Raw genomic sequence first — 12,797 nt, forward strand, 5'->3', positions numbered from 1 at the left:
AAATATATAAGAATAACATAATAGGGAAGAGTTAAAATATAAACAATAAAATACTGTAAAGTGTTTCAACAATATTAAACTATGCACCTGGAGAATTAATAACCAATATGCAGCTATGGACATTTTTACAGTAATGAATATTTGAAAATAGCAGCAACATCAGAGATGTGCAAAATGACAGGAGCATGTTATATAACTAAGGTTTATATCATTACATTTGATTTAATTTGTTCCTGCTCCCGGTGGTTGGCACCTTTATTCCACTCAATAAAAAAGAAAGAAATAAACAAACTGTTTTGAAAACTTCGGTATTCATTCTTTTCCTGCTCTGTATGTCAACTATCACGGTTGCTAAGCAACATAGCCTACGGCGGTAAAACCCGTCGAAGGGTAGACCTGTTTGAATCCACAGCCAAAACTCTTCCGGTCTCCTCATTTTCATGGACTTCGAAGGATCGCTTTGAGATGCTCTTTTTTTTTTTTATCAATCAAAATGGTTGAAGGATTTTGGTTTAAAGTAATCTTTGAAAAATTGAATTTTTCTTGGTGAAAGGCTTGTATTCACCTTAAAGTTAGTTAGTCTGTTTTGCTTCAAAGAATAAATTCTACAATGTATTTCTTAAAGATTAGTTTATTCACATTTTAACCTTCCACAAATGGGAAAAAAAGACATTAGAAGTTGACATCCACTGAAAATGAGAAAAGAAGTTTAGGAGGAGTGAAAATCTTGGACACTGTCAGTCAAAACTAATATCAATCATCAGTGCAATTCGTTCCATAATACGTTTCTCTTCATTTAAACAATTTTAAACAAGCAATGTCAGCTGAACCGCTAACAGCTTTAACCACATCATGTTGAACAAACACATTTAAACTCTTATAAAAGACGTATGTAGTAAATAAGAAGGAGTGTGTGTCCTCTCAGCCGATTGTCACATCTGGATGTGCAAAACTGTGGTAAGGGTTAAAAACAAGCTCACTTTCTAATAAGAATCCTCAGTGCATAGAAAAATACAACAACTTGGAAATTAACTGGACTAAACAAATTCCCATGATGAATTTCCTGAAATTTCCCCACTGTGGGACAATAAAGGACATTTCTATTTCTATTCTCTTCAATAATAAAAGCCCATCAGTGTTTAAAACACTAAACATCTGGCTGAAAATAAAACTAGTTCCCTTGTGGTCAAAACCAAATCATTTATCCACAGCAGTTTATATTCCACTGCTGTAGCAGAAGAAGTCATAAAAATCTAAAATAGTCCAGCATAGCTGAGATGACCAGGGAGAGAGAAAAAAACCCCAGCATATTTAAAATGTGTAAGACCGTTCACTCTGCCAACAGTCGCATCTTTGGCTGAGTGTTTTGTAAACTTTCCAATATAGCATGGCTTTTGGCATCTTGTTCCATATCCTGAGTCTGTGTCTCAGAACACGATACAAGCTGGGTCCTTTTTCAGGGAGTTCATCAGTGTTTCTTGACTTGTAGCAGAGGGGTTCGTTCTCCAGTTGAAGTGCTAGTGATTTCCCTTGGTACAGTGGCACCTTCACTAGTCTTTCCCTATGGGACGAATAGAAAGAAAGTTATTTAGCAATGATTGTGATAAACTAGAGGAATATTTCACTTTTCTAAAAAGTTAAAAAACAATCCACAAGACAAATGACTTCAATTCCAAATGGGTGGACCACTTCGTCCGTTTCAATTTGCATGTTTTCTAAGCAAAAACAAGGCTTTGTTGGTCCCCTCTAAAAAGCCTCAAACTCAACACTATTTCTGAAACGTCTTCAAACTTGGAAGTCCAGTGGATTATTTTTTAACTTTTTTGGACTGACTATGACCTGGATGAATGAGAATCTTCACCAGCAAATATTTCACTTTCAAAGACTTATCAGAATTCTTTATTATTATAAATTGTAGTCCCTCCTGTACAGAGATACAGAGATGATAAAACCTCAAAAGGTTCTGACTTTGGCTCAGTTTTTTCTAAAAAAGAACAACAAAAAACCCTTTTGTTGGGGTTTTTGCCAATGTTGTCGACTCACACCAGAGTAATCTGATGTTTTTAGGCACTTTGTAATATATTATATATCAAAATGAAAGCAAATTAAAGTTGAATAATATAATATATGTGTTGTCTCTTTCACAATTTTTTCCCCACAGAGCCCACTGTGCTGGTATCTTATATATATTATACAATTTGTTTTTACAGTTTAATCAAATTTTTACACTTAAAAAAACACATGCCTGTATTTTTTTACATGGTCCCCCATTTTCTTGGTTTTTGAACAGTTGCATCGCATACATTATGAATTCATTTAAGTTAAAAGAAAAATCTCAAACAAATATGACAGTAATTCGGTCGGTCCAACGATAAACACCTGCAGAAATGCTACAATCAAACAAGACAACAGACACAAAAACAGAAACAATGACACAAAAGAACCGAGTCAGACACAGGGGGTTTTAGTAGTTCTGCAGGAGTCTGGCATCAGCAATCCCTCCCAATGTACTGTCTGTGACATGTATGCCTTTGAGTGTAGACCTACCTGAATAAGTGCTACTTTTCTCCTGTGTTTCAAAGCCATGTGAGTCTTTACCCTGCTCATTACTGGTTTCCTAAAAGATGATCAAATTACCTTACACATGGGCCAATTAGAAGATATTAAGAAAAAAAACACTGTAATGATTGGAATAGTTATTTCAGTTATAGTCCATGCAGGGATTGTTTTCTGTAGTGATCGAGCGGCCATGCAGAGGATTAAGAGGACAAGTGATTGGTTAATTAAATTAAAGACGTGATTAGTTACATGGAATTCCAACACAATCTTGGGAGCTGTAGAAAAACTCCATATCAATTAAGATATCACTTGTGTAAATGTAAAAACTAAATATTTGAAATGATTAGTTAGCTAAATTGGTATTTAGACAAATTAAAAGCAGGTTAGATTAGAGACCCCCCCCACCCCCCACCCCCAAATAAACCCCCCCAAAAAAGTGAAATGATGTACAAATGAGATTGGTCATAGGAACCTTAGGTCCTTAGGATGTGCTCCAGGGTTCCCCTTTACCCATTTTCTTTTTCACGGTTTCCCTGTGTTTATGACCTGCGTAATAAACCACTTAAACTCCACAGGACTCAAAGATTTTATCTTCCCAAACAGAAATGAGGTTTTTTGAGATGATGAAGGAGGAAATGTCACTTTCTGCAGTGACAAAGGAAACTTCAGGGCTAATTTTGTGTTTTGTGATCATCAGGCAACAACTGCGGTGTTATTGCTTGGCACAAACAAGTCATTCTTTTGTCCAAACTACCAGCTTAAACATACAAATGTTCTATACTTGGGCTATGTTTTTATTTAATTTATTTAAGTTTATTTTTCTTTTATTCTGAATCAATTGTCATGAATTCCTAAAGATTAATTCATATAACCGAAGATCCACTTGAAGAAAAATAAAAACATTTTCCACTTTCTACTAACCCCAACTAACTTTTTAATTTGCTGAAGAATGTTTATTTAATACTGGTATGAATATGTTTCATAATTTCACCGTCATGTATTTCTGGTAACAGCTGAAAAACAAAGGTTTTCAATCCCAGTAATTTAATTTGAGGGTAGATCAGAAAGAATCACTTCTAAATCTTAAGTGGAACCAAATTGACTCTTAAAATTTGAGTTAGCCTCAGCAAACTCTATTGACTTCTTGTTCTGAGGCTCCCACTTTAACACTTTCGCAAGATAAACATCTTATGAAGGAAGTTCCAGGAAAATAAAAAGTGAAAAACCCATAAAAACTAGGATTAAAACTAGTGTTGCACCGATACCAGTATCGGACGGGGCCCCGATACTGCCCTAAAATGGTGGTATCGGTATCGGCGAGTACCAACAAATAGGGCACCGATACCATTTAGAGAGCAAAAAGTTTATTCAACTATTGTCACCCACTCCTGGTAGGCAATAAAAAGTTATACTGGATTCACTTTGTATTAGATTTTTTCCTGCTTCACAAAGGTAGGCAGCAGCTCGACAAAGCCATGATGGCAATTATTTTACATTATTATGGTGTCGGTATCGGCCGATACTGCACAGCCAGGTATCGGGTATCGGGGCCAAAAATGGCATCGGCGCAACAATATTAAAACAGTCATTTCTGATACAGCTTATAATTGGAGTAGCTCAGGTTATAATGAGCTATCACTTTAGTTATGCTGCTATGGGCTTGGGCTTCTGGAGGACATAGTGAACATTTTTCATCTAAAATCCTGCAGTATTTGGGGTCAAAATCCAAGTCTTTTCTCTCTGCTTTTACTCTTTATAGTAGCTCCATTTGTCCTGTTGTTTGTTCTATGGGCCAAATACACCCAGATACCAGATTTATCAATTTTCCACCATAAGAAAATGCCCCTAGCATAAACCCTCTGCATGGGAAGTATGCCTCTATGAATTTTAATTATGAGAAAAAGCATGATCCAGGGAGGATCAATCGAACTGCATTGAATGATGTTACAAGAAACAATTTACCATTGGATTTACTAAGATCAGACAAAATATTAACATTTCCCGTAACCATTATTTGTCATTCTTGGTCTTGAAATTATTTTGAACTCGATCAGATCCAAGGTGACATAAAAAAAAAAAAATTGATTTATTTAAATGTAATACATTGTTGTTATAGATCATTAACCAAACAGATCTTGTTGTTATTTTCATCTATAGAGCTGTTGTTCTAACTGATCATGACCCATCCCTACAAACATCTATTTCAGTTTCATCTGTTGTTCCAAAGAAAACCATGTCTATAGCTACTGGGACCCCAGTCTTTATGAAATCTACTGTTTATAAGAGTGAGTCTGAAGGCTCATCGCTCCACCATTCATTAATAATAATCTGATGTTCAAAGTGATCCGAAAAACTGTTTAAATTTTAATAGGATTTTGATTGAATGTGATTGAAGACCTAAATTACCTGACAATCAGAGACATATGCAATGATTCGGAAAGAGAATTTCAAACAAACCCGTCTTGAAAAATCGTGATCATTAAGTTCCTACAGAAAGCATCTAAAATCGGAATCTATTATTTGAATTTGATGATTCGCATGAGGCGGCTGTACAAACCCCGTAGTTCGTTAAGACTGGAGAAGTCATTGCGCTATTACTAGACCTCTGCAAGCAAATTAAGAACTTTAGTCAGACATTTGAAAATATTTAACAACTCAATGAAATGTAAAGGAGGGCAATCAATCCCCTCTATACTAACTGAATTCTAACTTTTACTTATTGACCTTTAAAAGCTTTATTTATAGCCCTTTACAATAATATATCATCTGTTTCATAACACAGAGTATTGAAAAACACAGATAAACCTGACACTTTATTTGCGAACATGATTAGGTCACTGAAATTGTTCTTGATCATCCAATAAACAGTCGGTGATGTCAAAAATTACTTAAGCAACTTCTAAACAAACAATTCACTAGCTTATCAACAGAAGTAGAATCCAAACTGATTCTGAGCTGTCCAATCAGAGCGCAGCAGTGTGAAACACGGATGATAAGTCATCCTGACGACTTTGGCCTCACTGATTAACACTGCTGCATGATGTCGTAGATAATTCCGCCATAACTGATAAGCTCTTATTCACACGTCAACAGGGATGAGATAAACGGGCAGGAAGCAGAACTGAGCAGCAGGGTTTCAACAGACGGCAGCTTGGAACAGATCTGGACTTTTTAACTTTCTTTGTCAGGTCAGTCAAAGCAGGGTTCAAAGATTAGCGTGAGGAAACACAAAGCAGGATTCAGGGAGGAGCAGGAGTGACTGGAGGTCTTCAGTGAATCTTTTGAATGGCACCTGAGATGTAAATATATCCTTTATAGCCAATCATTTGCTTTAAACTTCTGGTTCTATATGTGGCCTTTATTGGAAAGATTGTGTCAAAAGCCTTTTTAGGCTCAGTAATCCTCAATAGGTCTCTCCTGCTCCATTCCCATCTGCTTGTGAGAAAGCATGGTTAAAACCATGAAATGAGCCACATGCAGAGCAGCAGCAGCAGCATATTGAGGGGGGGGGTTCCTACCTTGACCTTGTAGAAAACAAAGACAGCCACTACAATGGTTAGCAGGCCGAGGGCTATGAAGATGTACTGCATGTACTCCATGACAGCAGGCAGAATAACCAGCTGGGTTTTAAACGTAGAGAGGATCGGCCCATCGATGTACCCATTCTATGGTAGCAGGAGGGGAAAAAAACAGATGTTTTTTACTCCGGATTTGTGTCAGAGAGATAAATGATGCATATAAGTTATAAAACATGGTTTCACTTGGCAGAAAATTGTCGAAGTTTAAAGTAGAAGCTGAAACTAAATGCAAAATGTAAGATATTCACTTACGGTTTTGACTGTAACTGTTTTTATTCCATTCAGTTCAGTTTACTTAGATATGGACAATTTACAACCTACGTCACCTCAAGGCTATTAACAGAAACAAGTCAATTAGATCATCTGGTCAGGTTGATTAAAAGTTTTCCATTACAGGAAACCCAGTTGATTGCTTCCTGTTATAGACTTTGCAAAAATATTTCATTAACAGACATGCGTGGAGTGACAGTGAAGAGGAAAAACTCCCCATTAACAGAAAAAAAAAACTCCAGCAGAACCAGGTTTCTTCCTGTGGCCGACTGGGGGTTCAAGGAGACAGAATGAGACGTGCAAAAGGAACATAGAAGCATTGATCTATAAATACTATTTTCTGGTAGAAAAGGTAACAGTAAACTAGCTCTATAGGCGCCTCTGTCTGGGAAAGAAACAGCTATGCAGACGAGCTCTGAGCCAGTTTTCCTGTCTAGGAGAGAAGCAGGACTAAACACTATGTTTCTATTGACATTTTTTTTTTTTTTGCATCGCATTAAAGATATTGTGGAGGATTTTCGCAGTTTTTCTAAAACAGCCGCCCTCTCCACCTTAAAAAAAATAATGCACATGCACAACCCTGTAGGGGGAACGCTTATTAAACCTGTGCGAGAGCATGCACGAGCCCATTTCTCCTCGTGCACGTTCTGTTTAAAAGTTGCTGTACTCATAGCTCAAACAAGCTTACTGAGTCTGAACGTCCGCCCTAACCCCTAAATCCCCCAATCACCATATAGGGCGGGGATTATATAATGGACTTTATAGTAAACTCAGTTAACTGACCGTTGGAACAGATGATCACTGCTTTCTGCTCCGTTGGTCATGTAACTCCCAACTCCTGCGCCATCTTTGTTATTAGTCTCCCACGCCTGGTAGTGACAGCGGGCAGCAGTGACAGCAAATCCCATTTGCTTTGCGAGGAACTATTCTAGGATATATTTTAGGGCTGAAACGATTCATGGAGTAACTCGAGTAACTCGATTACAAAAAATCCTCGAGGAAATTTATCTGCCTCGAAGCTTCGCTAAATTTATTGTATTGTAATAAGCAATGCTGTTAAATACGCAGCACACTGGTCTAGCCGGAGGGTTTTTGTGTTGCACAACGCTACCACTTCCGTTAGCGCCTGGAGCGCTTGTGCTAAGTTTGTAGCTATGGAGGGAACCGGAGAATGCTCAGAAGGAGAACCTCGAAAGCGACAAAAAATGTCAAAAGTTTGGGAACATTTTAGGCTAAACAGAAAGGAAAACACAGCGCAATGCATCCACTGCAAAGCAGAATTGGCGTACCACAACAGCACGACATCAATGTTGCAGCATCTGAAGAGAAAACATCCGCTACATGCATCCAACTCGTACACGGTTGCCAACAGGTAACGTTTATGTTCTCTTTGCTAACTACGTTGTGTGATAATCTGCCATGTTATAGATGTAAATTGAGGCACATTATTTTGCTAACGTTACATCTAAACATAGCGGTTACTTAACCGGGTGTAGTGTAAATTGTATGTGAGGGTGGAACTGAGAGAAATTATGCAGGACTTAATGTAAGTTTGTTAATAAAAATACGCAGCAACAGATTACAGGCATAAGCTGAAAAGCATTTATTTATTGGTGTCTTTCCATCCTGAAAAGTTACAGTCTTTTCTTCTCGCTACTGTTATGTATGAATTAGAAATTTTTGATTAATATTTTTTGTGGTAAAGTTTTTGCAGTTAAGAATTCAGGAAATCTGTTCTACCTCAGATTTGAAACTTATAATTTGAATGTATAAAAGGCAGTATTCTTTGGTTTGCCTTAACTTTTCTATTTAAAGCTAATGAATATTTTTTTACTCTTTTGTGTTAGCACTGAAAAAAGCAAGGAATTTGTTGCACCTTAGACTTAAAATATATTGTATAAAATGCAGTATTTACTATTTTGTCTAAACTTGTTTTATTTTTAAATCAAGTATTTTCTTTATTTATCTTTTCTGTTTGAACTTTAGAACAAAAAAGCAAGAGATTTGCTGTACTACTGATTTGAAACTTTACTGGACGTTTAATGTTATTGCGTTATCAATAAAATGTTAGAGTTAAATGAGTTGTTTACTTAGTTCTTTTACGTGTATGTGTATTACTCACTGAAGATAAATACATAAACTAAAAGCTGGAGTATAGACAATTTTATAAGCATATTTGTGAGCCTGCCACTTTATTATTTGAATATAATTTAATATCTTATAACTTTTCTTCAGGTTAAAGCAAACTACTGTTACAAGTAAACTTTCTAAACTACAAACATTTAACTGTTAGGGATGCTCAAAAAGGAGATATTGGACTGATCTGGACTAACTGGTGTTATTGCAGATTTGCCAGTAGTTTATTTTATAAATTTTTTTTATCCGATTACTCGATTAATCGTAAGAATAATCGATAGATTACTCGATTACTAAAATATTCGTTTACAACAGCCCTAATATATTTGCCTCTTCTGAGGTCTTTCTTTTTTTCTCAGACTTCGTAGACACTTTCTCTCTTATGACCCTCTGCCATTTTAAAAGAACAGCTGTGAGAAAGATTAGCTTCAATGGCTGACAGAAACCGTAGTTCACCACAGATATACACGCCTGAAAGTGCAAATACGCAGATAAAGATAGCTAACTGCACGAGCACGTAGGACGGCCTTACGTAAACATATCACCAGAATGATTGACAATAAGAAGGACCACTTATTTAGATGATCCACCTGGAAATAAAAGATCGTCCTCTATAAGTTTTATGTTTACTTGTGGTTGTTTTTGTCCGTAAAAACGTAAATGCACTTAAGAGGAGATAGAAAAACGTTTAGAAAAAGGTTCTAATGTAGCGAATGACTGATGTAGAGTTTTACCGCAACTGCTGGCTTCCTGAATGCAGCATTAGAATCATGCTTCTCTCCAGTATTGCCAACTCAGTGACTTTGTCGCTATATTTAGCGACTTTTCAGACCCCTCCAGCGACTGTTTTTCACAAAAGCGCCTAGCAACAAATCTGGCGACTTTTTACGGTGTCACTGGCGGCTTTTGGAGACTCTTACGTGAAAGCATGTATCGTTCCTACTCTTGTCCTCCAGCGGCAGCTGCTGCCGTGGGGCGCCTCCCCCATCCCAACCCCGTCCTCCCGCTCCCACAGGAGTCCCTCTCAGCGCTGCAGTCAGAGCCGCAGGATGTTTAACCTCAGTGTCCAGACTGCAAATGAAGCGCGCATGCGCCGGGATTGACGGTGCAAATTGATCACGCAGCCACCAGTCAGTCACTTTATCACCTTGTTCATTGTGTTTTCCTCTCTAAGATTAACATTGATCTGCTGGTGAGAATCATTATGTCTCAGTCTAAACTGTACAGTCAAAAATACAGAAAAGAGTGGGAATCAAACCCTGAAAAAAGTAGCTCCATATATTGTTTAGTAAAAACACTATTATATAGTGTTTTTAGTAAAAACACTATATAATAGTGTTTTTACTAAAAACACTATTATATAGTGTTTTTAGTAAAAACACTATAGTATAAAAACACTAATAGTAAAAACACTATTATATAGTGTTTTTACTCACTTTTTGTCTTTCTGTAACGACATTATTTCTCCCACAGCATCAATAACATGTACGTCACTTCCTGTGGCCGATTATGCAAATTAGTTTATGACGTCATTAGCGACTTCTAGCGACTTTTAGCACAGCCAATAGCTAGTTTACTTAGTCACGAGTTGGCAACACTGCTTCTCTCTCAATACGTCTCCGGATGCCATGAACCATCACTAATACTGGCTGAAATGATAAAGTAGGTACAATTTGCCTAATTGAAACACATTCATTAAAATCTCGGTCCACTACCGATCTGTGATCCGCGCTAGCTTGTTAGCTCTACTTCCTGTTTACTACAGTCAAGCACAACCTCAGTATATGATGAATCACGATTTGCATGGCCTCGTTCATTTGCTCAAATGGATGGAAACTGAATCTCATTTTCTCTTCTTTGTTTTTTTTTCATCAAAATCTGCATCACGTTGGGATGAAAACAAAATTTTAAATTTATATAATTCAAATCCTTCTTCTAATACATGAACTGAGGCTTCGGATTTGTTTTTTTCGGCTAATACTTTGTTTTATTTTCTTTTGCGCTCTTTTCTACTGAGCTACATCCATCTTTCGAAAAACTTCAGCTTCTCTGTCCCTGCTCTGCCCACTGGTTTTTAAGATGTTTTTTGCTCACTAATGTTCTTTAACAAACCTTTACATGGTATCTGGAATATTACAGATTAAACCATGTGAGCATTTTGATCATACCTTAAACACTGCAAAAAACTATCTAGAAATAAGTACAGATTTCTTAAATTAAGTGTATTTACCCTTAATTTGAGTAAGTAAATAAGAAGATTTGCCAATGGAATGAGTATTTTTGCTCTTAAAATAAGATAAGTTAAAAATGCACTTGAAATAAGACAATGCAGTTTCTTTTTTTTAATGTAAATTGTGTTGTTCTATTGGCAAAGTGTCTCACTTACCCCCTAAATCCAAGAAAATATGCACTTATTTTAAGAAAAGATTTGAATTTTTTTGCAGTGGATTATGCTTGCACAATAATTGATATTGGATTTAAATGACAGGTCCTTATAAAAAATAATTTACTTCTTCTTGAGAATATTGCAGAAAAAATAAATCATATAATAATTTCCATGGGTAATGCTAAGAAAGTAGTCCATGCATTTGTTACTCGAAGGCTTTAGTCGTAAAATTCTTTACTACCATGAAGTCCTATAAATGTTCTTCCGTGTGGATGATGTTTAACCACATCCTGTAATTTCTGCCAGTAACATGTGAACATCAAACTCAATATAAGATAGCACAAAGATTTCAACTTTCCAAGTAGAAATTGGATTTCCAGAGAAAAAGATATTTGGTTTCTCTTCAGTGATAAGAGAAACATCAAGCTAATCTTGAGTTTTGTGAACAACAAGCTCAGTGCAAATAAAACATAAGGTTTTATTAATTGGCGCAAAGGTTTATTTCTTTTTTCATTCATGCCCTTCATGATTCAAATATGAATCATGAAGGGCATTGCTTTAATCACAAGCAAAACCTCCAAAATGTGCTCAATAGCTGCTTTCGAATTGTTAAGTTTCATGAAGCCAAAAAGCGAAAACTTAAAAATAAATTTTGTTACAACGGTTGCAATCAGGGCTTAACTTTAACTGCTTCAGCAGTGGCGTAACACATTCACTCTGAAAAGCCACTTTTGATTTCTACATGCATTTTTGTAATTAGAGTTTTCTCAAATAGGGTTTGAATTAATAAACAAATTGAAATGCAACACTAGAAATCCCATGAGCCTGCTTGTGTTTTCTTTTCTTTGGTCCGTTTGTGAGCAATGTCACTATAGACGGGGAGATCCTGTGGAGAGCACGGCTATGAAACTGTGGGGCAGTGATGTGGCGGCACATTCCAGGTTTCAGAGGATCATTAACACTAATTCTAAAATATTTAAGAACATAAAAGACAAGAAATACTAATGCCATCTATAATGTAGTGGCAGGATCCAAGCAGGACTTCCTCAACACCTATTTCGCTGGTATCTGATGAAAATTAAAAAGACAGATCATATTTCTTCAATCTTAGCTTCCCTTCATTGGCTTCCTGTTTAAATTTGCTGAATTAAGATTTTACTGTAACAATCTTTATGTGGTCTATTTAATCCCTTCTAACCTTTCCTTTTTAGTTTATCACGTCCTCTTCTAACATAAAAAGTACTTATCAATTAGTGCTTTTATATTCCTTTTGCAGGTCTGGTCCTGTCTCCTTGAACCCCCAGTCAGAGGCCTGAGTCTGGTTCCCCATTGTTGCCGTACACTACCGTTCAAAAGTTTGGGCTCACATTGAAATGTCCTTATTTTTGAAGGAAAAGCACTGTACTTTTCAATGAAGATAACTTTAAACTAGTTTTAACTTTAAAGAAATATCTATACATTGCTAATGTGGTAAATAACTATTCTAGCTGCAAATGTCTGGTTTTTGGTGCAATATCTACATTGGTGTATAGAGGCCCATTTCCAGCCACTGTCACTTCAGTGTTCTAATGGTACAATGTGTTTGCTCATTGGCTCAGAAGAATAATTGATGATTAGAAAACCCTTGTGCAATCATGTTCACACATCTGAAAACAGTTCAGCTCGTTACAGAAGCTGCAAAACTGACTTTCCTTTGAGCAGATTGAGTTTCTGGAGCATCACATTTGTGGGGTCAATTAAACGCTCAAAATGGCCAGAAAAAGAGAACTTTCATCTGAAACTCCACAGTCTAGTCTTGTTCTTAGAAATGAAGGCTATTCCATGCAAGAAATTGAAGATTTCCTACAACGGTGTGTACTACTCCCTTC

General features: G+C 36.6%; 1 protein-coding gene across 3 annotated transcripts in view; it reads right to left on the bottom strand.

Moving 5' to 3' along the window:
* Positions 1-619: 619 nt before the first annotated feature.
* Positions 620-12,797, bottom strand: part of scarb1 (scavenger receptor class B, member 1) — a 43,794-nt gene continuing 31,616 nt past the window's right edge. The window contains exons 11-14 of one of the 3 annotated variants that reach the window (XM_038304220.1): positions 6,078-6,224; positions 5,117-5,164; positions 2,548-2,617; positions 620-1,561 (exon numbers count right to left, since the gene is read on the bottom strand). In XM_038304220.1, coding sequence (XP_038160148.1) covers positions 1,551-1,561; positions 2,548-2,617; positions 5,117-5,164; positions 6,078-6,224 — 276 coding nt within the window. In that variant the 3' untranslated portion in view covers positions 620-1,550. The remainder of the gene's footprint in view (positions 1,562-2,547; positions 2,618-5,116; positions 5,165-6,077; positions 6,225-12,797) is intronic. The other 2 variants (XM_038304222.1, XM_038304221.1) reach the window with 2 other exon arrangements.

This window comes from Cyprinodon tularosa, unplaced genomic scaffold, assembly GCF_016077235.1.
Source record: "Cyprinodon tularosa strain WSP-4 unplaced genomic scaffold, ASM1607723v1 ctg529, whole genome shotgun sequence".
Classification (NCBI taxonomy): Eukaryota; Metazoa; Chordata; class Actinopteri; order Cyprinodontiformes; family Cyprinodontidae; genus Cyprinodon; species Cyprinodon tularosa.